The following is a 24,770-nucleotide window of genomic DNA, read 5'->3' as shown; positions in this document are numbered from 1 at the left end:
AGTTCCTTAAGGAATTTTAATGGATGGTTCGGTGGTGTGTGTTAGAGTTTTTGTCGTGGTGAGACAAAAAGATCCTTGCACCACAGAAAAGAAATGATGTTGTTTGCCAAGTATAACAGTAGTTTTCAAGTATGTTGTTTTTCATCAAGCATAGCAAACCAGTCGTAAATTTGAGGTTGTTGCTGCTGCCTGAAGAAAATTAGTGAATTTTTAAGTCTATTTTTGGTGGACTTAAAAATTTCCCTTTTTTATTTTTGGTAGATTGCACCCTATCTTTTGACCTCTCCACCCATAAGAATCTCAGCTGGGAAAGATGCCTTCCCTGTTCTGAGATGCGTTTCTTTCTCTGAGGACCCGCTTTCTTGTCACCACTGCTTATGCACAAGTCTCATAGACACTCAAGCTGCATCTCTGCGACACCTGCTGCCCTAGGATGTGACTCATCTCATGCTCCCTCTGATCTGATTTCTCCCCTTCCATACTGCTCACACATCTTCACTCAGAGCTCCTTCCTAAAGCCCGATGCCAGGGGACAATCTTCAGAGCCCCCATCTATCTGTCACAAAGTCTGTACTCAGGAATTCCCGAAAGAGTTCTCACATTTCCAGAGAATACCACCAAAGGCTCCCATATACTTTCTTTTGGGTACTTCTAAATCCTCATTCTAGATAAAGGAATTCGGGGTAGATACCCAGTAGTGGGGTTGCTGGATCTAATAATAGATCTGCTTTTAGTTCTTTTAGAAGTCTTCATACTGTTTTCCATAGAGGTTGTACTAATTTACATTCCCAACAGCAGGGCATAAGCGTTCCCTTTTCACCACGTCTGCTCCATCTATTGTTTTCTGACTTTTTAATAATGTCCATTCTGGTTGGGGTAAGGTGGTACCTCATTTTATTTTAACTTGCATTTCCCTGATGATTAGTCATGTTGAGCATTTTTTCATGTTTGTTGACCATTTGTATATCTTCTTTTGAGAAATGTCTATTCAAGTCATTTGCCCACTTTTTAATGGAATTACTTTTTTCTTGTTGATTTCTTTGAGTTCTTTAGAGATTCTGAATATTAGTTTTTTGTCAGATGCATAGTTTGCAACTATTTTCTCCCATCCTGTAGGTTGTTTACTCTGTTGATTATTTCTTCTGCTGTGCAAAAGCTTTTTAGTTTAATTGGGTCCCATTTATTTATTTTCATTTTTGTTGCATTTGCTTTTGGAGTCTTAGTCGTAAATTCTTTGCCTATGCCAGTGTCCAAAGAGTACGTTTTCTTCTAGAATTGTTATGGTTTCAGGTCTTAGATTTAAGTCTTTAATCCATCTTAAGTTAATTTTTGTATACGGTGAGAGATAGAGTTTCATTCTTCTATGTGTGGCTATCCAATTTTGGTACTTCTTTGAAATGAACAAGTTATCTTTGACCAATTGGTATCTAGACAAATATTTCCTTTTCCAAGGATAGGTAATTTTAATACTTCATCCCTAAGTCCTTTGGCATGTATCTCCTAAGAATAAGGACATCCTCTTACACCAGGGGTCCCCAACCCCCAGGCCACGGACCAGTACCAGACCATTAGGTAATTGAGAAGTGGAGGCTACCTTTCCATACCTGTGGTAAATGGCCACATTCTGGACTCTTACCAGTCTTAACATCAGGCCATGAAATTAAAACTGTCTTCATAAAATTGATAATCTTCTTAGAGCCATGTTGGTCTAAGATCTAGCATATTGATAGCATTTACTCTCTTTGGCCTTTGTTTTAAAGAACCAGAAAGAATGTCTAAGAGAAGAATATTTGAAATACCGCCTTATTTGAAAGGAGAGTTAACTCTGTTGTGTGAAGTCACTCTTAATGCTGAATCTCTTCCTTCTATCTTCCCAGATGAGCCAGTGCTGTCAGCATTCATATTGTGATGTTATTCTTTTTGCACTATCAGATCATACTAATTTCTGGTTTTTGATGGCCTTTCTTATTTTTATAGTCAACAATTTAGACTGCAGTGATTATGTTTGATTAAATGAATTTTTATACAGAACATTATACATTCTTATTCAATAAATATTTGTGGTAATATGTATCAGACACTCTCCTAGGAGCTGAAGATACAAATATAAATAGAATATGCAGCCCTAGCCATCAGGAGCCCTCACTCTGGGATGATTTATACATACTGTACATACCTGGGTGTATGTGCATCGACAGATCCTTCATTGTGAAAATTGCAGCTGATTTTCCCTTGTTGAAAAATCAACACATTGTTTTAATTTTTAAAGGTGAAACTGACATTTGAAAATGCATATGCTGTGAAAAAGGAGACATCCCAACCAAGACAGAAAAAGACACAATCGAACACAAGTGATTTAGTCAAGCTTCTCTGGGGAGAAGAGGTTGAAGGTATCCAGCAGAGTAACCTAAACACTCCTCATATCATTATGTATCTCACATTACAGCTCGACTCAGAAACCTCAAAGGAAGAGGTGAGTGTCCTCAAAAGTCCAAAGGAAAAAGTAAGGACCTTTTATTGTATTCCCAGTGAATAGTGAGTATATTTGATTTAAGGAAGAGACAAAAATGAATTAACTATTGTTCTTTAAAATTGTGTATCTAATACTCTATTATAGATATGAATATTTCATACCACAAATGTTTTTAAAATGAAAACAAATTATTGAGTTATTTCTGTAGGAAAAGAAAAAAGAGGAAGGTATTGTTGCAGTATGTTTTAACTTAGAAGCTAAGGTCTTTTTAGCTCTTTTTGATATGTTTCATTGAAGTATTACTTATACATAATAAAATTCAACAATTTTAAGTATACAGTTTGATGAGTTTTGACAAATATATTATACTTTTGTAAGCAGCATCACAATCATGATATGGGACATTTTTGTCACCTCAAAAAATTTCCTCTGTGCCCTGTTACAGTCAATCCCCTCCTTCTGTTAATAGCTTTTAATGCAGGGGGATGTAGCATTAACTTTCTTACATAGGTTGTCGATAGTTTTCATATTTTACATGTTTTTAAAATTCATTTTCAATGTTTATTGAACACCTACTTTTTGTCTAGCATAATATCAGATATTGGGTATTTTTATTTGCAGGTAAAGGAAATAATCCTAGTAAAGATAAGTACAATGTTTAAGTTCACATAGCTAGTAACTGACAATTTCTATTTAAGCTGAAGTGTTTCCAAAGTCTATGCCCTTTCTTTGATACCAGGTTACCTTTCAACATCAATGTTTTGAGTCTGTTAATTGTTTTGTTCAAGTTTTATCTTTTATTGGTTTCTTGTCTGCTTTGCCTATTCATAATTAAGAAAGATATAGAAATCTCCCCCCCTGATGAGGATTTGTCCATTTTTCCCTCCAGTTCTAAATATTTATGCTTTATGTATTTTGAGACAATTTTGTTATGTGCATTAATGTTTAGAATTATTAAATCTTCCTGGAGAACTGAACTTTTTGACCTCATGATATGATCCTCTCCACCCTAGTTTGTTTCTGTCTTAAAGTCCTTTTTTAACATTAACATTTTAAAAATAATATTTAATACCATACAGCTTTATTTTATAAGTATTTGAATTTTTTTCTTTCTTTTTCTCAGTCCGTGTCTTTATGTATGTGACATGTCTTTTACACACAGCCTATTTTCAATCTGGCAGTCTCTCTCTTCTAACAAACTCAGTGGGTCCATTTATAGAGATTACTGATACATTTGAATTCATTTCTGCTACCTTATTTGAAAATTTCTACTGGAATTGCTTTTTCTGTGATATTTTTCTTATCTATTTTTGGTTGCTTGTGTCATTATTTTTGCTATATACTCTTTCTGTTTTTTAAATGATTACAGTTAAAATTTTATGATATTTGTCTTAACGGATTCTAAAGTGAAACACTATTTTAACCCCTTTTCAAATAATTCAAACCCCTTAATACACCTTAGCTTCAGTTACCCTTCTCTTTACTTATGTGCTATTGTCATCAATATTTTAGTGCTATCTCTTTTCTCCATCATCTATAATTATAACTACTACTTATTATAACATTTTGTACACCATAAAATTTATAAATTAAGTATATATTATACAATATATAAATGATGTATTATAAAATGTATAAATATAATTATATATTATATATTTGTATGTTTGTTTTTAATATAAATATTATATATTTCATACAGCTTTACCTAGCTTAAATTTACAATTGTGCCTCATATTTTCTTTATTCATCATCCTCTTACATCAGAGACTGTCCTTATTGGATCATTATTTTCTTCCTAAAACATATATTTTAAACATGTCTTTTTAGTGAAAGTGTGTTGGTGATCAATTCTTTTTGTTGTTATTTATCTGATGATGGCTTCTTTTACCTCTTCTTGAAAGGTAGCTTGATAATTCTAGATTGTATTCATTTGGGTAGGCTACTTGCTATAACAAACAATCCTAATGTCTCAGTGGCTTAACATGATGAAAGTTTAGATCTCATTTCATTTAACTATTCCTGGTCATGTGGCTCAGTGACTCCAGCCTTTCTTCTAGTGTTCCTATTATTCCCAAGGGCTTAGGAGTCCTCTATTAGATCCTTTGCATCTAATTGACCAATGAGAGAAGAGAGAAGGCAGGCAGTATCACATGGGACATTTTGGAGACCTGACTTGAAAGAAGTAACATCATTTCTGCTCATGTTCCATTGGGTAGAATTAGTCACATGGTCTATCCATATGCAAGGAAGTAAGAAATGTAGCCTTCCTGTGTGGCCAGGAAGAAGATCAAGTGAATACGTAAGTTGCTTGTGCCACCTAGGTAGATAGTTATTTTCTCTAATCTATTTGAAGATAGTATCCCTTTGTCTTTTGACCTCCATTATTGCTCTTAAGAAGTCTACTGTCAGTCTGTCATTCCTTTGTAAGGAATGTGCCTTTTCTAGTGTTTGTTCAGCTTTTTACTTCTTCTATGCCCCAACTGTTGTTTAATCTCTCCATTGTGTTTTGTATTTAAACAATTACATATTTATTTTTAGAAGTTTCTGAAAAGTGTTTAATCATCATTTCAAATCTGCCATGATATTCCTGGGGGTCTTTTGTTGTTTGCTCATCTTTGTAACTCTAAACTTATAGACTCTATATTCTGTATCTGCCCATTCTACAAGCTCTAGTCCTGAGAGGATTCTCACGTGTCACAAGGTTTTCACTTGCAATGGCTTGCCTTCTTATGTCCTTAGGGATCTTTGACTAAACTTATTGCTTGATGTTATCTTTGGGAGTCTTGTCGTTCTAATGAGGGGATGCTATCCTCCAGAGATAATTTGTTTCTTCTGCTTTTGCCACTGACCTAGGATATTTCAGTCTTACTTGAGGGTATGGTCTTAACAAAGTGGTTCTAGGCTCAGCTCACCTACCTTGTTCCTAGCCCAGTACTCAGTGTCCTGACGGAAGCTGTCATGGGAATCAGCCCTCAGGACAGGCCTGCTTCTGTCCTTCTGCCCACCACTCAACTCTCCCAGCAGAGGCCCTAACTTGCTCTGCAGTAATGGAGGAGGTTGGAAGGTTGTCCTTGGAAACCTCCCTGCTTCTTGCATGTCAGCAATTTGACAAGTATGTTCTGGCCATGGATCTAGTTTTACAATGAAAGGGTCTCTCAGAGCATCTAGTCAAACATAATACTTTCCACAGAAGTGAGATTTAAAAGGTTTTTAACTAATCTGTATCTCTTTCTTTTTGAAATCCTTCGAGTCTGTATTCTCAATGCTAAAGCTATTTTATCCAAAAGGATTCATTTTTTTGTGTTGCTTCATATATCAAAATTTAGTGAATAATCAAAATGGCAAAGAAGGAATTTACTTAAACACATTTTTGTTATTTCTGTGTTCTGAAAAATACAGACCTGGCTGGGCGCGGTGGCTCACGCCTGTAATCCCAACACTCTGGGAGGCCGAGGTGGGCGGATCACGAGGTCAGGAGATCGAGACCATCCTGGCTAACAGGGTAAAACCCCGTCTCTACTAAAAATACAAAAAAGCCCTAAAAATACAAAAAAGCCGGGCGTGGTGGCGGGCGCCTGTAGTCCCAGCTACTCGGGAGGGGAGGCGGAGCTTGCAGTGAGCTGAGATCCAGACACTGCACTCCAGCCTGGGCGACACAGCGAGACTCAGTCTCAAAAAATAAATTAAAAAAAAAAAATACATGCAGACCTAGAGTTAATAATTCTAATTTCTTGTGTGTAGTACTGATCCTTTATATTTTTAAAATAAATGAAATATTTAAGCATTTGTTATATAAAACATACAACAAATTTCCGGGACGATAACATCCTGAATCTTCTAAGTCATTTTGGAGTAAGATACTGCTAAGACCTTTTGTCATCCTTGCCTTTCTTTCCATGGGAAAGTGTGTAGGTGTTTCTCAAAAGAACAGGTTTCTGTCTGTTGCCAGCCCTGTATCAACATTGTAATTAAGAGAGGCTTTTATTCTTATTGAACAGAGTGGAAGCTGCTGCAAATGCATGCTACTAATAAGTGCTTAAAAATGCAGCTAATTAAATTGGTTAAGAACCGTAGAGCTTGCCAGGTCTTTAATAATGAGGCTTTTATGATTGGAATAGAGACCTTCTCAAATGACCTTTTTTGACTGGTATGACTTAATTTATAATAAAATCTCATAAGGTCATTTTACGTGTCACAAGGTTTTCTGTGAGCTACATATTTGATAAAAGCTTATCTTCTTTAAGTTACAAGGTTTCAAAATGTAAAGACCATAAGCTTGGAGATTTCGAAAAACTATTCAAAGAGTATATGGGTTTTTTTTTGTTTAAAGTAGTGTATGGTATTTTGGCTAAATATAATAAAATTACTTATTGGCCAAGATTTAAATCTGTTAAGTAGACAACAGAAGCTCTTAACTGATATTTAACTTAATTTCTAGATATAAAATAATGTTTTGTAAGTTTTTTACATTAGAATTACTGCAATAAAATTTTTGTTGTTAGGCAGAGTGTATTTGACCAGCATATTCTATAGTAATTTGCATATATTGAATGTGCTTACTAAGTATAAAAAGCAGATGTCTCCAATTTATTTATATTTGTCATAATGTAAAAGTTGGCAAGACATGGAGACTGTATCATGTAATTATTTATTGTATAGTGAGACCACAGCAAGATATGTAATACTCTTTAGAGAGATAGAGAACCAGAGAAAATATATGATACTATTTAAGGAGCTTGGGTTTTCAATAGTGGCAATATTAATACTTACGGATACAGTCATTAAACAGGGCAACTGGAAGCCACTCTGAATTCTTCATGGTTTCTATCTTAACATTTTCATTTTGCCTGCTTTTAATTTTCCTTGTGAGAGAAATAAATGTTGCTTTAAGTAACAACAAAAAATGAGGTACAGAATGGTTCATCTCTTTGTATGACAGTATTGAGACAGTGCACATCCTGATTTTGAAATTTGTCATTTTATTTTGTAAAAACTGTTTCCTGAGACATGCTCTTCTCGAAAATAGAAAAACATAAGGCATTTTGTGAATTATCTTGTACATCTAGTATTTTCCATGTTTTAAAATAAAATATGCTCTTTTCAAGTTTGAATTCAGATTAGTTTGTGGCATACACAGTGTTTCAAATTTGACAGATAAGGTTTTATAATATTGTGACACTTTTTTCTTATTACCTGTATTATAATTTAGTTCTGTATTCTCACTTTGTAAGTTTAATTGCTGTCTTGGCTTGGATTTAATGATTTCACCAAAAATGTTGAATATTGTCTTTTAAAAAAATAGTATAAAAGTAATTAAATTTAAAGACTCCTAATAGTTACTTGTGGTACCTATGTAGCTGTGTAACCACAGGGACGAGAATAACTGTATACTATTAACAAAATATAATAAAATATGAGTATTACAAATTGCTATTAAAGAGATTAAAGTTTAAAACTATTTTAAATGAATTGTAATTTAAATTAATTAGTATCCTACTTAGTATATTATTTGTTGTTATGACTAATTTTGGCAGTCTCTAACTTATTTTCAAGTGTAGTATTTTACATGCTAGTTAATGTGTTAAAATTCCAAGCATAGTTCTCCCCTTGTGTTTGAACAAAACTCCCACTGAAGCTGAAAGGATTCATTTTTTGTTCTTTTCTTAATACAAAGTTTGAACTTTCCCTGACAAAGATACCGGTTGGAAAATTGGGTGGTTTGATCGTTTGTTTCATTTAACAGCAGGAAATTCTTTATCATTATCCAATGTCTGAAGCATCTCAGAAACTTAAAAGTGTGAGAGGGATTTTTCTCACACTCTGTGACATGCTGGAAAATGTAACTGGGACACAAGTTACTAGGTAATAATTTTTATTTGGCTTTAATTCTGTTTTTTTTCAAGTTCTTTTATTTCACCCTGACAAATAAAATGCTGAAACAAGTATCTGTTATACAAGTATACTTGTATCTACAATGTATGTATTATATACATTATAGTCCATAATCTATGTACATACATGTATACATCTATACATTACAGATAACGAGATCTACAGAATGTCTGCAGATTTTTGCTTTATCTAAGTTATTTCTACCAATCATCTATTTGAAGTATAGGTTCTCAATGCAGCAGTAGATCTGGGTGTTTTGGCACATTTTAAATAACAGTTGGGCCTATATTTATTATTTCTTCATGAAGATGTATCTTTTAAGCATGGCATTATTATGAATCTCAGCTTTTTCATGTTTCTATCTTGATTGTTAACTTCCTAGGCAATACCTTTATGGCAAACAGAATTGGGAAGAATGACTGAACACCAAAATTGGTCATATAGTTAGGACATACTCTGTTCTTACAACAATGATAGAAAAATACAGAATGTTCTTTAGGAGGGCTATTCATAATCAGTGAATTTTCCTACCCTTCCACCCTTAAAACTCTCCAGTGTCTGTTATTCCACACTCTATGTCCATGTGTACACATTATTTAGCTCCCATTTGTCCCTTTAATCTAACTTGATTTAGGTTAAAGGCTTAAAAGTAAGACTTGACACTATAAAAATGCTAGAGGAAAACCTAGGAAAAATGTTTCTGTACATTGGTCTAGGCAAATAATTCATGACTAAGACCTCGAAAGCAAATGCAACAAAACCAAAAATGGACAAATAGGACAGATGCATTCATCATCAGTGTAGATACTCAATGATGGATGAGCACCATTGATCCAATTGATGTCAAATAATTTTATATTTGGAACTCTTAATATAGTCAGTTATAGAGTCAAATACCCATTCCATTGATTTATTAAGCCCTGACATTGAAATGCCATAATTTATGGGAAGAAGAGGCTCAAAGCTTTTAGGTTTGTGTTTTTTTTCCATAAAATAAATCTAAGAATTATAAACAATTTTTCTTCTTTAATATTCAACAATTTTAGACTTTACAAAAAAATTTTATCTCAAATTTCAACAGCCTCCATAATACTGAGAAAATATCAAATTGGATTTTCTAGCCTTTAACTTTTTTTTCCCATATTTAGGTAGAAATGACATTTCTATGATTTTAAAAGAGGTAGAATCTACAAGGCAATAGAAAGAAGAATTTTATTTTTTAACTAATTGAAAGTCATGTTTATGTGACTTTAATATATTGTATATACAAACTGTTAGTTTATTTTCAATACAGTAGTACTGGAGGCTCTATTTAGTTTATCAATTTGGGTTCATAAAAGCGTATTGCAGGCCTCTTTTTATTTTTTAAACATCTTTATTGAGATATAGTACATAAGTGATACAGTTCACCCATTTGAAGTGCATGTGTAATCCTAAAATTGGTATGGAACCAAAAAAGAGCCTGAATAGCCAAAGCAGTCCTCAGCAAAAAGAACAAAACTTAGAGGCATCACATCACCTGATTTCAAATTATACTATAAGGCTATAGTAACCCAAAACAGCATGTTACTGGTATAAAAATAGACACACAGATCAATGGAACAGAATAGAGAAACAGAAATAAAGCCACATGCCTATAGCCAATTGATCTTTGACAAAGTTGACAAAAATATACACTGGGGAAAGTACACCCTATTCAATAAATGGTGCTGGGAAAGTTGGATAGCCATATGCAAAAGAATGAAACTGGACCCATCTCTCTCACCATATACAAAAATGAACTCAAGTTAGATTAAAGACTTAAGTATAATTCCTGACACTATTTACACTATAAAAATGCTAGAAGAAAACCTAGGAAAAACTCTTCTGGATATTGGCCTAGGCAAATAATTCATGAGTAAGACCTCAAAAGCAAATGCAACAAAACCAAAAAATAGATAAGTAGGACTTAATTAAACTGAAAAGTTTCTACACAGCAAAAGAAATAGTGCAGAGTCAATAGATAGCCTTCAGAATGAGAGAAAATATTTGCAAATTGCACATCCACCAAGTGACTAATATCCAGAATCTATATAGCGAACTCAACTCAACAAGAAAACAACCAATAACCCCATTAAAAAGTGGGCAAAGGACATGAACATTTTTAAAAAGAAGACGTACAAATGGATAACGTGCATATGAAAAAGTGCTTATCACTAATCATCAGAGAAGTGCAAATTAAAAGCACAATGAGATAACATCTTACACCAGTCAGAATGGCTGTTATTAAAAGGTCAAAAAATAATAGATGCTGGTGAGGATGCAGAGAAAAAGGAATGCTTATACAGTGCTGGTGGAATTGTAAATGAATACAGCCTCTACAGAAAACAGTATGGAGATTTCTCAAAAAACTAAAAATAGAACTACAATTTGATCCAGTAACCCCATGACTGGGTATATACCCAAAGAAAAGAAATCATTATATCAAAAAGATACCTACACTCATATATTTATGAGTGCTATTCACAATAGCAAAGATAATGGAATCAATCTAAGCATCCATCAACAGATGACTGGATAAAGAAAATGTGGTGTATGTATATACGATGAAATAAAAAAGAACAAATAAATAAATGGAATAAATTAAATAAGTAAATGGAATAAACAACAGAAAATGAAATCATGTCATTTGCTGCAACGTAGATAGAACTGGAGGCCATTATCTTAAGTGACACAACTGAAACAGAAAGTCAAATATTACATATTCTCACTTATAAATGAGGGCTAAATAATGTATTCACATGGACGTAGTGTGTAAAATAACAGACACTGGAGATTTTGAAGGGCGGGAGGGGAGTCAGAAATGAGAAACTACTTAATGGATACAATGTACACTCCTCAGGTGATGGTTGCACTAAAAGCTCAAACTTCACCACCATGCAATATCCATCTATTACAACTGTACTTGTACCCCCTAAATATATACAAATAACAAATTTTAAAGTGTACAAGTAAATGCTTTTTGGTGTATTCACAGATATACGCAACCCTCATCAAAGTCAATTTTAAAACATTTTTCTCACGTCAGAAAGAAATCCTATACCCTTTAGCTCAGCCAGCCCAACCCCTGGGCAACTGCTAATCTGCTTTCCATTCCTATAGATATCCCTGTTCTGGACATTACATATGAATGGAATCATATAATGTGTGGCTATTTGTGACTGGCTTCTTTCATTTAGCATAGGAGATGCATTTCATTTAGCATAAGGTGTGCATTCCTCCTTTACAGTCTTATTAGAAAGAAAATTTGTTTCTCTGTGCGGTGTTTTGGGGTTTTTTTTGGTTTTTTTGTTTTTTGTTTTTTTGGTTTTTTTGTCTTCGTTTTTTCTACTGTAAAGAATAGATGTTATTTTACCTAATATTTAGATTTTGTTATTAACCATGAGATATGGGTTAAATGTGGAAAGCAGTAAATACAGCTAGAAAAACTTTTTTGAGAAGGTAATAAATATGAAAATTATTTTAGGGGTTCCTTAGCAATGTGTGTATCTTTTGTTGCATACACACTTTTTAAACTATAGTAATATTAGTATACTACAAGAGTCTAATATTTGTCTAAAAGTGTATGCATTTCTAAAATGTATTAAGACAAAAGTAATGTTCTGTGTGGAAAAATTCATTTAATGATTTATATTTAAAATTCTACACAAAGTTCTCTATATTATCATAGTTCGTTATTGTATCTCTTTTTAGAACATATTTAAATTTTTAAAACTTCACTGAAGTATAATGAAGTAAACTGAACATATGTAAAATGTACAATTTGATTAGTTTTCACATAGGTGTATACCCTGAAACTATCAACACAATGAATATATTCATCACGCCAAAAGTTTCCTTGAGAATACATTTAAATCTGACTTACATTTTGTTTACATGTTTATATATTTGTGTCCCATACTGATTGTCATCTCAGCTGGGACTACATCTTCCTTTCTTTAGCAAATCATCTTCATAAATAGGCAGTCACAAAATATTTGTTAAATTAACCAACTGAGATGGAGCTTTCTTTTTTTTTTTTTAATTGAGACAGGGCCTTGCTTTGTCACCCATGCTGGAGTGCAGTCATGGCTCACCACAGCCTTGACCTCCCAGCCTCAAGTGATCCTCCCATCTCAGTCCCCATCCCAAGTAGCTAAGACTACAGGACCACTCCACTATGCCCAGCTAATTTTTTATTATTTTTTTTAGAAATGGGGTCTTACTTTGTTCCCCAGGGTGGTCTCAAACTTCTGGGCTTAAGTGATCTTCCCACTTTAGCTTCCCTTAAGTGCTGGGATTATAGGTATGATCCACTGCACCCCGTTTTGAAGCTTTCTTTTGGAAAAAAAAATTTATATTATGCTTAACGTTAGCAAGAGAATTTCAACTTTTTTTTTTTTTTCTATAATGGGTCTACTTTTGTTTGGCCTAGAGTTTTCTTTTTTCTCTTTTTGAGACATAGTCTCACTGTGTCACCTAGGCTGGAGTGCAGTGGCACAATCTCGGCTCACTGCAACCTCCGCCTCCCAGGTTGAAGCACTTCTTGTACCTCAGCCTCCCGAGTAGCCGGGATCACAGGCATGTACCACCACACCAGGCTGTCTTTTGTGTTTGTAGTAGAGACAGGGTTTTGCAATGTTGACCAGGCTGTTCTCGAACTCGTGACCTCAAGAGATCCACCTGCCTTGGTCTCCCAAAGTGCTGGGATCATAGGTGTGAGCCACCACACCCAGCCTGGCCTAGAGTTTTCTGTTTTGTTGTTTTTTTTTTTAATATGTTGCAGTGTATTTTTACTGTCATATAATTCCTTGCGTTTTTTGCGCACAGGTATATGAAAAGGAATCTACTTATTAAGTATGCAGTTCTTAAATCATACCATATGCAATCTTTTATGAATTATACTTATAATTTTATGACATTTAAAGATATTTTTATCTTATTTTGAATTTATTGTTTCTTAGCTCATCCCTCCTTTTAAATGGAAAACAAATTCACGTGGCTTATTGGAAAGAATCTCACAAGTTGTTGCTAATTGGCCTGCCTGCTGAAGAGTAAGTTGAGGTTTTTGCTTACCTTAAAATCATTTCAAAATAATATTACATTTCTTTTGTTAAAATTATTACATTTTTGTCAAAAGACAAACTCCTTGAACAGTTTTACAGTTTAAAGATCGATTGCACTAGAAAAATAGTTACCTGTGTTCATTTGGTATGAATAATGCAGAAAGGTGCCATGGAGTCTCAGCTGGGCCAGTTCGTAAGTGGGGGGGCTGTCAATACACTTGCTTCTTTTGTGGTCAGTAGAGAGCTGGCTGACAGATGAGCTCTGCCTCTGCTAAAATTTTTGACAATATTGTGATTTGGATTTTGCACATTTACAGTTTTTTACTGTTGGACCAGATTTTGGAGAATTAAGGGTCAGCAGAAGGGTATTTTGCCCTGATTTGAGCATCTTTGACAAAATAAGGTATATGTAACTCTAAAGTGACTTCTCTAATGGTACATCATATATTATCATGGTCTCCCTCTTAACTTTTTTGTGAGTATTTTGAAGTATACATTTAATAGTTGGAGGTAAAAGCAGGATTGACATTTATAATAAACTGACCTTGTGCTCCAGGGACTGCATTAGGTACTTTACATTTATTAAACTCATTTAATCTTCAAAATCACTTCCAGACATACTTAGTGATTGCTGGCTCCATTTTGTATATGAGGAAAGTAAAATCAAAAGAGGGTTCAATAACTTGCCAAAGCTCGCATAGTCAACAAGAGGCAGGATTGGAAATTGATTGAGGGTCTGTCTGAATTCTTTCTACAACATTGATTCCCTAATGTCATAGGACATTGAAAATCAAGGGAGAAATAGACTACAAGTATGGAGAATGGCCCTAAGGAGATGAACTTAACTACTATTATAATAGTGTTATGTTCCTGTTCAATGGTTTTTAAAACTTGCAATTTAGACTTTTGCCTACTTTAAAAGGTATTCGGACAACTTTTATTAAGTAATTAAACACACTTTAGTTTTCCCCTTTGGTCTGTAGAATCATAGCATATGGTCTACAAAATAGGAATCAAATATCAAAGCAAATACTATAGTATGTGATGGATACAACTTTAGAGAATACCAGTTGAGATAAATTTTCTCTTGGTGTTGCTTCAAGCTTCCCAAGAAAGAAAAAGATGTACCAGAAAGATGCATTATCTAGCCAATCTGAACGTGAATATGACTATTTTTTATTACTAATGATTTTGTTAACCAGATTTCCTTCATTATATAGCAGTGTATTCATTTTTTATTGCTGTGTAACAAATCGTTCCCCAAAACATAGGGGTAATTTAAACTTAAATAGTAAACATTTATTAACACAGAGGTATTTTTGTGGTTCAGGAATCCAGGAGTAACCTAGCAGGTAGTTCTGCCTCAAGGTCTTTTCTTGAGGTTACAATCCAGTGTTGGCCAGGGATAGACTTATCTGAAGGCTTTAACTGGAGCTGGAGAATCTGCTTCCAACGTGGCTTATACACATGGCCATTGATAAGAAGCCTAGTTTCTTGCCACGTGGACCTCTCCATGTAGCTGCTTGGGTGTCCTCATAACGTGTCAACTGGCTTCCTCCAAAGTGGCGAGCCAAAACACAGAAAGAGGGGGATGCTACAAGACCTTTTATGTCTTAACCCTAGAAGTGATACACTGCCATTTCCACAATATTTGTCATTTCCACCATTCTGTTTGTCAGAATTGAGTTACTAAGCTCAGCCCACACTCATGGGGAGAGGAATTAAGCCTCACTTCTTGAGGGGAAGAGTATCAAAGAATTTGTGGACCTATTTTACCATCACAACAGGAATTCCAAAGATGGCTACAGTGAAAAATATCAAAATGATTATATTTTGAAGGTAACTTTAATTTTGGACAGAAAGAAATATAATCTATCATAAATGTGGGGTTCAAATCTTTTAACATGGGGGATAATGGTGCTGTGACATATACTAGATGAGGGCACTCTTTAACCAGCCACACAAGAGAAAAATGTGTGTTTTTCTGTCTAAAATAGGATACTGAACCCTTCTCAGAGACAGCCCTGTGGGTTTGGATTATGAGGAACAAAAGAGTTGTTTAGAAAGTATGGGTCTACAGCCAGGCAGTGGCTCACACCTGTAATCCTAGCACTTTGGGAGGCCAAGGCTAGTGGATTCCTTGAGCTCAGGAGTTCAAGACCAGCGTAGGTAACATAGTGAAACCCTGTCTCTACAGAAAATGCAAAAATTAGCCAGGCACGGTGGCATGCATCTGTAGTCCCAGCTACTTGGGTGACTGAGGTGGGAGGATTGCATGGGCCTTGGAGGCGGAGGTTGCAGTTAGCTGTGATGCTGCCACTGTACTCCAGCCTGGGTGACAGAGCAAGACAATGTCTCAAAAAAAAAAAAGAAAAGAAATAAATTTTGGGTTTACAGGGATTGGAGAACATCCAGAATGAGATGATTTAGTATGTAGCAGCAGAGTAAAACATGTCTCTTTAAGACTTTTGTATCAGCCGAAAAGGCAAAAGAGAAGAAAGAAAATACAGTGGTGAGATAAAGGTAGCATAGGCAGTTAGAGAGAGGAAAGGCAGACCTGGCTAAAGAACTGAGCAAAGGCTGTTCAACCACACTCTGATAACACCAGCCGAATCAGCTAAGCAGAGACAGTTTCCAGGTGAGGTTGTATCTTGAAGCCAACAAAGGACTGTCACTGCTGAACTCTGGACCAAGGTTGTGCCACATGAGGGATGCTCTAGCCAGTTTCTTAATCTTTATTAATCAGGGTGGGGGAAGGGAAGCCATCTTCCCTAAATATTTATGTCATTCCTATACTAAAGAACTTGGCTTGATAAGTTAGAATTAATTTGAAGATCCCCTTTATTCTCTTTCCTGAGCTTCCACTGAAAAGTAAGCTTGAGCCATCTCTTTACCCTTCTCTTAAATGCTCACACCAACCTTCTGTTCCAGATTATTTTCCCTCTTCCATCTCATTTCACATAACTAAAAGATAGGTAGTATTATTCTCATTTATTCAAACTTGGAAATAGAGTATTGAGAGATCACGCACAAGCACCTCTTCAGTGTCAACTTACATGTCTTCATATCACCAACATTTTGCACGTGCTTTGTAATTTAACTCAAAGGCCTGGGATTTTCTCCTCATCCATTTCAGTGCCATAGACTGCGTGTTTCCCTCCTCACCTCTATGCCTTTTATAAGCAGGGTAAGAAAAGTGCTGTCCCACAGAATTTAGGGTGGGGCACATGATCAAGGGATATGTGTTTTCAGATGGGAAGATCACATTCCCGTGATGGCTGCAGTGAATAGCGGAAACCTAACCAGGAGGACAGTGTGGGGTAGTGGGAGAATAACTTTGGGTCTAAGAAGATGAGTGCTCACCAGCAGGCTCTACTCCCTTTCTACCCTTGCAGAAATTATGTAACTTCTTGGACTTCTGTTTACTCACTGGCATAATGGGAATAATAAGAGCTACCTTGTAAAATTCTTATAAGGCTTCAATGAGAAAATATGAGTCCATTTCTTTATTTCCTTTCTCCTACTTTCTTCCCATTCTCCATTTCAATTAAGAGTGTGTTTTTGTCACAGGATTTGGAGGCCCAGTTGTGGGTAATACTAAAAAGTGTCAAGAATTTAGCATTTTTTTTTTGTGGGCCCAGGTCTTGTAAAAACCAGTTTATTTGCATTAATTTCATTTAATCCTCAGAATCAATCTGAGAAGGGCTTGGTGACTATTGGCCTCATTTTACAGATGAAGAAACTGAACTTTAGAGAGAGTCACATGATTTGCAAATAAATGGTGTTATAAAGTCCTTGTTAGATTCATGCTGGAACTAAATCTAGAATAAAGTGATCAATGGTCATTGAAAGCGACCATTTTATACAGCTTTACTCAGAGCTGACACATACACTTTTCACATTCCGTATGTGTAAAATTCAAGGATTATCTGCTTCTTTTAGATAAATGTCATTTGATTATGCTGTAAATTAATACGTGTAATTTTACTTTTTTAGAGTTCCTCTTCCTCGGCTAAGGAACATGATAGAAAATGTCGTCCAAACCTTAAAATTTATGTATGGTTCTTTAGATAGGTAAGTACTTCTTCAAATTGACTCTCAAGTTTTAATTACATGATTCTAAGTCACCTTTTGCATTTCAGACCATTTCTTGCTTGACAGGTTAGTTATTTGTCTCCTCTTTCTCCTCCTTCCCTCTTTCCTCCTCCTCTTCCTTCCTCTTCCTTCTCCTCTTCCTTCCTCCTTTCTCTTTCCTTATTCTTCCACCTCCTTCTTTTTCTCCTTCCTCTTCTTATTTTCTCATCTTTTATTACTGGCTTTTATGTTACAATAGTAGTCAGTTTTTCATTTGATTCCTTTTTTGTTTGTTTGTTTTGTTTTGTTTTTGGTCTCATATATGACTTTAGTGAAATTTCTTAGTGAATTAGTGACATAACCACAACTGTATTCTGATTTGATATATTTCTGTAGGGTCAAATGTAAGAGTATTTCTTCATAACAGATACAGAAAAGAGAAAGACTTAAAATGTATTTTTGTGGGTTTTTTTGCTTGTAAGACCATTAAATTCCCTATCCTGAAATATGATGGTTCTTTCTCAAAAAAAAATTCTTTAGTAAAAAATTTATGCAGTATTATTTTAAAAAGATATACAGTAGAGACAGTATTGACTGATTTTGTTTGTGTCCTTCCATATATTTTTCTATATAATAAAAATATATTCCCTTTTTAATAAAAGTGCTGCTATGCATATTTTTCTGCTTCTTGCTTTTTTAACATTCTTGATCTGAAGGCAGAAATTTGAGGTAACATTTAACGTTTGAGCACACAAAACTGGGTATGGGAAATCGATTTTTCTCTTAGTGACTTTTGTGCTTGTATTTCTGAGGGCTAAAATGGTATCTTTGTGTTTAAAGCCTTAGGAGTATATCAATACAAAAATCCAAAGGCAGTTTATACATTTTTCCAAACCATAGTGATTATCAGCTCTCTGTTTATCTGTAGTGGATCTTTGTTCTTATTGTTCTGACAGTGTCATGAAGGAATTTTCTGTGATGGTGTCATCTGGAAAAATTATCTAGTTTGCAGTGCAGTGTTCTCTAGAGGAACCACTGAGGAGGCACATCCCTGTCAAACATGATTACTTACCGACATTTTCCAAATGAGTGAGCTACAAAGAGCTGGGCATCCATAAATAGTCCTTTTACCTTTTACTAGTAAGGAAATTTTTAACCAATGAAGAGTAAGAATGTGGTTATGAACTGCCTCTTTAAGTTTACTCGAGAGAGGCAAACTTTGCCATATTTTGCCCTAATTAAAGTTTTCTGTTTTCATAAAACCAGAGATTATCAAAGATTAAATTTTTGCAATGAGTTTCATACATGAAAATAGTCCATTGGAGTTGTCCTGCAAATTCCATTAGAGTAGCCTGGGGACAGAGGGACTTAATTTCTCTTTCATCTTGAAATTTATCTTCCATTGATAGTGAAAGTATCTTTTTGATGGCAGCAAATTTAATTCTTTTCTACTTCAAGTGAGAATTTAAAGAGCAAACTACAATAATAAATATGAAGATCCATTGAGTTCTTAAAACCAAGAAGCACAGTGAATCCAGGATGTTATTAATAGACATTTTGTAATAATTTTTTATAACAACTTTTTTCTGATTATGAAAGATATTAAGGGCTAATTGTGAAAAATTACAAAAAGACCAAAAAGTGTAGAGACTTAATTATCTTTTTAATGTTGTGAGCTGGTTAATTCTCTATGAGCCACAGAAAACTAACTATATACTACCAGTTTAATGTTGTGACCAAATTAAAGCTATAACAGTTTCCTTCACCATTCCCAACTAATTCATCAGCAAGTCCTCATCAGTCTGTCTTCAAAATCTCCAATGTGTCCATTTCTCTTTATCTTTACTATTGCCCTGTCCAGCCACTGCTATCTCTCACACACTTCAGTAGCCTCCTAACTGGTCTCCTTCCCTTCAATCTTGCCACTTGAACTAATTTTCATATAGCAGTTAGAGTGATCTTTCTACATTATTATCTGGCTCCTACCTACCCCTCTGACTTCAGATATCAAAGCACACGTGCCTCCTCTGCTCCTTTGCTCAGGGTGCAAACACCCTGGCAAAGCTTTTCCCCACCCCAGGGCTTTTGTACTTTTTCTTCTTGCTGGATCTTCCTGACGTTGGAATATCAGCTCAAATGCCCTTTCTCTGAGATTCTTCTCCAACCATTCAACCTAAAATAGCCAACCTGTCACACCACCCATTCACATTGTGCTATTTTCTGCATAGTCCTTTATACGAATTCATGTTTTTTACCATTTGTTCATTTGCTGTGTTTCTCCATTAGAACATAAGATTCATGGGAGTTCATTGTCTTTTGTCTTGATATTTTTACTGCCATAACTCCAGCAATGAGAATAGTGCCTGGAATGTAGTAGTCACTCAAATATTTGTTGGATGAATCAGCGAATATTATTTTGATACACCGATAGCATATGTACCTGCTATTTTGTCATTCAGTGAGCTGTTCCAATAAATGCTTGCAGTCAATGCTGTGTTACTTTTATATGGCTAAAACCAAGTATTTCGGTTTTTTCTGTCATTTTGTTTTTTGAGTTCTTTAATATTATACCTTCAGCAGTAACGAGGGGAGGAAATAACTTATGCTTATTATGTACTTACTGTTTACCAGTAAATAATAAGCATAACAAGAACTTATGCTTGTTATGTTCTAGGCATTCTGCATGTGAGTTAGATTATATTAACCCTATTTTTACAGAGTTGGAAACCAAAGTTAGAGAGAGGTTGGGTGATTTGCCTTTGATAGCTACCTACAAAGAGCTGTGATATGCCACATCTGTTCTATTACAAAGTTCAAAATCTCTTTATCATTCCACGTTGCCTGAAAGATTTCAGGAGTTGTAAATGGTTGAGAGATAGTCAGAGGTAAGAACAACCTACCTTTTTTACAAAAAGGGTATTTCAGCCCTTTCTGTTATAGATATGTCACTTGTGTTAGCCCTGTGGTTCTTCCATAGAACCATCTACTCAATACATTTGAGAGTAACTTTTAGGGTAAAAAGTATGGACAGGGTGAATTTCTTTACACAATCCGTCAGTAACATTCTAGCAGCAATTCTATTAAAGGAGAGGAGTGAGGAAGATAGCCTATGTAGTTGGGAAAGATCCAGTTCCCTTAGGAGCACACAAAAAATGACCACCATTTCCATATGTTGTTCTAACTTACAGCTCTTATTTCTCCAGTGCCTTTTGCCAGATTGAGAATGTTCCTCGTTTGGATCATTTTTTTAGCTTGTTCTTTCAAAGAGCGCTTCAGCCTGTGAAACTGCATTCCAGCGCCAGTCCCATTGCTCAGCAGTACGATGCTTCCAGTGCAGTACTTTTAGACAACCTCCCTGGAGTCCGGTGGCTCACTCTTCCACTGGAAATCAAGGTAATCTTAGATATTATAAAGAAGAACCAGAACCAGGTGGCTTATTATAATCTTGCATCTTCTTTTTTCATAGACTTTTTGTTATTTTTGGAATTATGGTTAAAAATTAAAGAGGCAGTTGGTTGACAAAATAGGAGGTCCAGTGCAATAAACCCAGAAAGAGAAATTATTCTTTATAAGTAGAAATTTGCTCTCTCCTCTTACTTTTAAATTTAAGCTTTGTCCAAGCTGGGACTGCTTTTCAGAAATCGTAATTAAATGGTGTATCTTCCTTTGGAATTTTGTGACTTTGATTTTATAATGTAAGGTTGTCAAGTTAGAATTATGTTTCTGTACAAAAAAAGTGGATGACCTGATTGACTAACAATATTCTCAGTTAAAATACAAAGTCCACTAGTCTACCAAAATCTTTTTTTACATGAACATATGTGATTAGCTTTTGGCTTGTCCCATAGATAGCTACCAATAGTAAGACTGTATGATGGTTAAGAATTATCAATATGATTTTAGTTGTATCTGTATACCTAGAATAACTTTATTATTGAATGATTGACAAGATTATTTCAGACATTTTCATCAATGTAGACCACCATATAATCTATTTAGTTACAGCATTTGTATTAGTATTAAATGAGGCAGTATGCCATAGCCACTTCTCTGCTTATGAAGAAACCTAGGCTATGTTACAGTAGAAACTTAATTCAAGTTCCTACTCTTCATAAGACTCTACAGTGTATGATCAAATAAATGCCTTTTTGACAGTTTAATAGTTATTTAAATTGATGTATCAATCACTTTGTTCAGTTTCCTCATCTGTAAAATGGAGGAAATAATAGTCCCTACCTCATGGAAAAGTTACGAGTTATTACACATGAAGTATTTAGAATTGTGCCTGGCATGTTGTAGTTGTAGTTATGGGAGCATTATTATACAATTACTATTTGAAGGGAGATGAGGTGTTAGAGCATGTTCAAAGGATGCTTTGCCTTCTGGTGTTTTTATTTTGTCCTTAGCTCTATCAACTGCCTGGTCTTTTGATATTTCAGGACAATAATTACTCCTTCCTTCCTTCCTTCTTTCCTTCCTTCCTTCCTTCCTTCCTTCTTTCCTTCCTTCTTTCCTTCCTTTTTCTTTTCTTTTTTTTTTTTTTTTTTTTTGTGAGACAGGGTCTCGCTCTGTCACCCCAGCTGAAATGGGAGTGCAGTGGCGTAATCATAACTCACTGCAGCCTCCACATCGCAGGCTCGGGTGATCTTCCCCCCTCAGCCCCTCAGGTAGCTGGAACTACACGTGCACACCACCATGCCTGGCTAATTTTTGTATTTTTAGTAGAGACCATGTTTCTCCATGTTTCCCAGGCTGGTCTTGAACTCCTGAGCTCAAGCAATCTGCCCGCCTCAGTCTCCTAGAGTGCTGGATTACAGGCATGAGCCATGGCACCTGGCCTGCCATTTTCTTAAATTGTATAAAAAACTAAAAAGTATGAGATATATAATTCTACCTAATGTTTTCATAAAAATATATAAGCATTGGCTGAGCATGGTGGCTCATGCCTGTAATCCTTGTGCTTTGGGAGACAGAGGTGGGAAGATCACTTGAGGCCAAGAGTTCAAGACCAGCCTGGACAACATAGGGAGACCCTGTCTCCACAAAAACTTTAAACATTAGCAGAGCATGGTGGCACACACCTGTAGTTACAGCTACTCAGTAGGCTGAAGTGGAAGGATTACTTGAGCCCAGGAGTTGGGCTCCCCACTCTATCATAGTTGCAGTGAGCTATGATTGTACCGCTGTAGTACAGTGGGGCAACAGGGTGAGACCCTATCTCAGGAAAGGAAAGGAAAAAGGAAAAGGAAAAAAGGAAGAGAAAAGAAAAAAGGAAAGGAGAAGGAAAGGGGAAAGGAAAGGGGGAGGGAAGAGGGATGGAAGGATGTAAGTGTTCAATATAGGTAGAAACATAGAAAGTAACTAGATAACTTTACCTTTAAAAGAGAAAGACCCTGGTTCCAAAGACTGTCTCATGTCCATTCTCATTCTGGGGTCTTTTTTCCTCAGCCACAGGGCCCATGTCCACTTCATGAGTCAGAAGGTACCATCTCTTGAGGCTTGCCATTCTACCTGGCCATTACCTAGGTTCTTGCCCCTCTGTCAGAATTTCTTCATTAAAGAAACCTCTTCCCTCAAAATATATAGTCCCTTCTTTCTGTGATAGTAGAGGTACTTAATGTTTTAGGGGTAGTGTGTTTAGAATTTAGATACATTAAGATTAAATATTATCTTTCCTCAAAAAAGTTTAAGATGTTCTTAAATATTGTCTATTGGGGGCTTACAGATTGCATGTGAAGGCTACCTCTTTTTCATTGAGAGTTTTGTTAATTTAGCATATATTTCTTTAAAAGATTTATATGCTTTTCTTTATTTCACCCTAAAAGAATATCAAATTGAGAAATCACTGTGTGAATTCTGGTATATATTTTTAATTCATTGCCTTAAAACATAGCTGTTGCTTATCTTGTCAATGCTTTGGCTGCTTTTATCCTTGTTACATCTAACACTACTGTGTGGAGATCAGTGTTCATTGTGCCGGTTCCTCAAGTCTGTGCCGTGCTTTGCAGAATGCAGAAAAACCTCTAGATGTGCACAGGCAAGTTGAGCAGGTGAAATTAATACACAGGAAACAGTGAGGATCTGGCTTAGTTGTTTTCTATTTTTGTAGTCCAGTTAGGAGATTGAGAACAATACTTTTGGGAAGAGAGCTAGATACCTTCTGCTAAAGTAGTCTAAAGCTCTATTTGATTAATATAAAATTTGAGTAGCAATAACAATTGAAGTTTTTTTTTTTAATTCTATTTTTTACTGCAGTTTCAGGTTCACAGTAAAATTGAGAGAAAGGTATAGATTTCCCACATGCCCCCTTCCCCCATACATCACACATGCATAGCCTCTCCATTATCAACATTCCCCCACCACAGGGGTACAGTTGTTATAATTGATGAACCTATATTGACACATCATAATAACCCAAAGTCCATCATTTACATTAGGGTTCATTCTTGGTGGTGTACATTCTATGGATTTAGACAGATTATAATGACATGGATCCATCCTTGTAGTATTACACAGAGTAGTTTCGCAGCCCCGGAAATCCTCTGTGTTCTGCCTATCCCTCTTTTTCATCCCTCTCTTTCCATTAACCGCTGGAAACAATTGATCTTTTCACTGCCTCTATCGTTTTGCATTTTCCAAAATGTTATATAGTTGTAATCATATAGTATGTAGCTTTTTCAGATTGGATTCTTTCACTTGGTAATACATATTTTAAGTTCCTCTTTGTCTTTTTACGGCTTGATAGCTCATTTCTTTTTAACGCTGAATAGTATTTCATTGTTCAGATGTACCACAGTTTATTCATCCATTCGCTGAAAATCTTGGTTGCTTCCACGTTTGGACAATTAATTCTTGGTCAAACAGCAAGAGAATGTTTAGTTTTGTAAGAAACTACCAAACTGTCTTCTGAAGTGGCTGTATTTTGTATTCCTACCAGCAATGAATGAGAGTTCCTGTTGTTCCATATCCTTGTCAGTACTTAGTGTTGTCAGTATTTTGGATTTGGGTCATTCTACTGTGTGTCTAGTTCTGTCTCATTGTTATTTTAATTTGCATTTCCCTGATGACCATATGATATGGAACATCTTTTCATGTGCTTATTTGCCTTCTGAATATCTTCTTTGGTGAACTGTTTGTTAAGGCCTTTGGCCCATTTTTTTAAATTCAATCGGTTTTTGGGGAAGAAGTGGTGTTTGGTTACATGAATAAGTCCTTTAATGGCGATTTCTGTGATTTTGGTTCAC

General features: G+C 35.3%; 1 protein-coding gene across 1 annotated transcript in view; it reads left to right on the top strand.

The window, feature by feature from the left end:
• INTU (inturned planar cell polarity protein) overlaps positions 1-24,770 on the top strand; it is an 88,957-nt gene that overhangs the window by 39,233 nt on the left and 24,954 nt on the right. The window contains exons 4-8 of the mRNA XM_011978237.1: positions 2,270-2,473; positions 8,220-8,338; positions 13,351-13,440; positions 17,449-17,526; positions 20,730-20,919. Coding sequence (XP_011833627.1) covers positions 2,270-2,473; positions 8,220-8,338; positions 13,351-13,440; positions 17,449-17,526; positions 20,730-20,919 — 681 coding nt within the window. The remainder of the gene's footprint in view (positions 1-2,269; positions 2,474-8,219; positions 8,339-13,350; positions 13,441-17,448; positions 17,527-20,729; positions 20,920-24,770) is intronic.

Source organism: Mandrillus leucophaeus, unplaced genomic scaffold (assembly GCF_000951045.1).
Source record: "Mandrillus leucophaeus isolate KB7577 unplaced genomic scaffold, Mleu.le_1.0 Scaffold191, whole genome shotgun sequence".
In the NCBI taxonomy this organism is placed as follows: Eukaryota; Metazoa; Chordata; class Mammalia; order Primates; family Cercopithecidae; genus Mandrillus; species Mandrillus leucophaeus.
The sequence above is the reverse complement of the archived record's forward strand: the minus strand, read 5'-3'. Positions and strand labels throughout refer to the sequence as shown.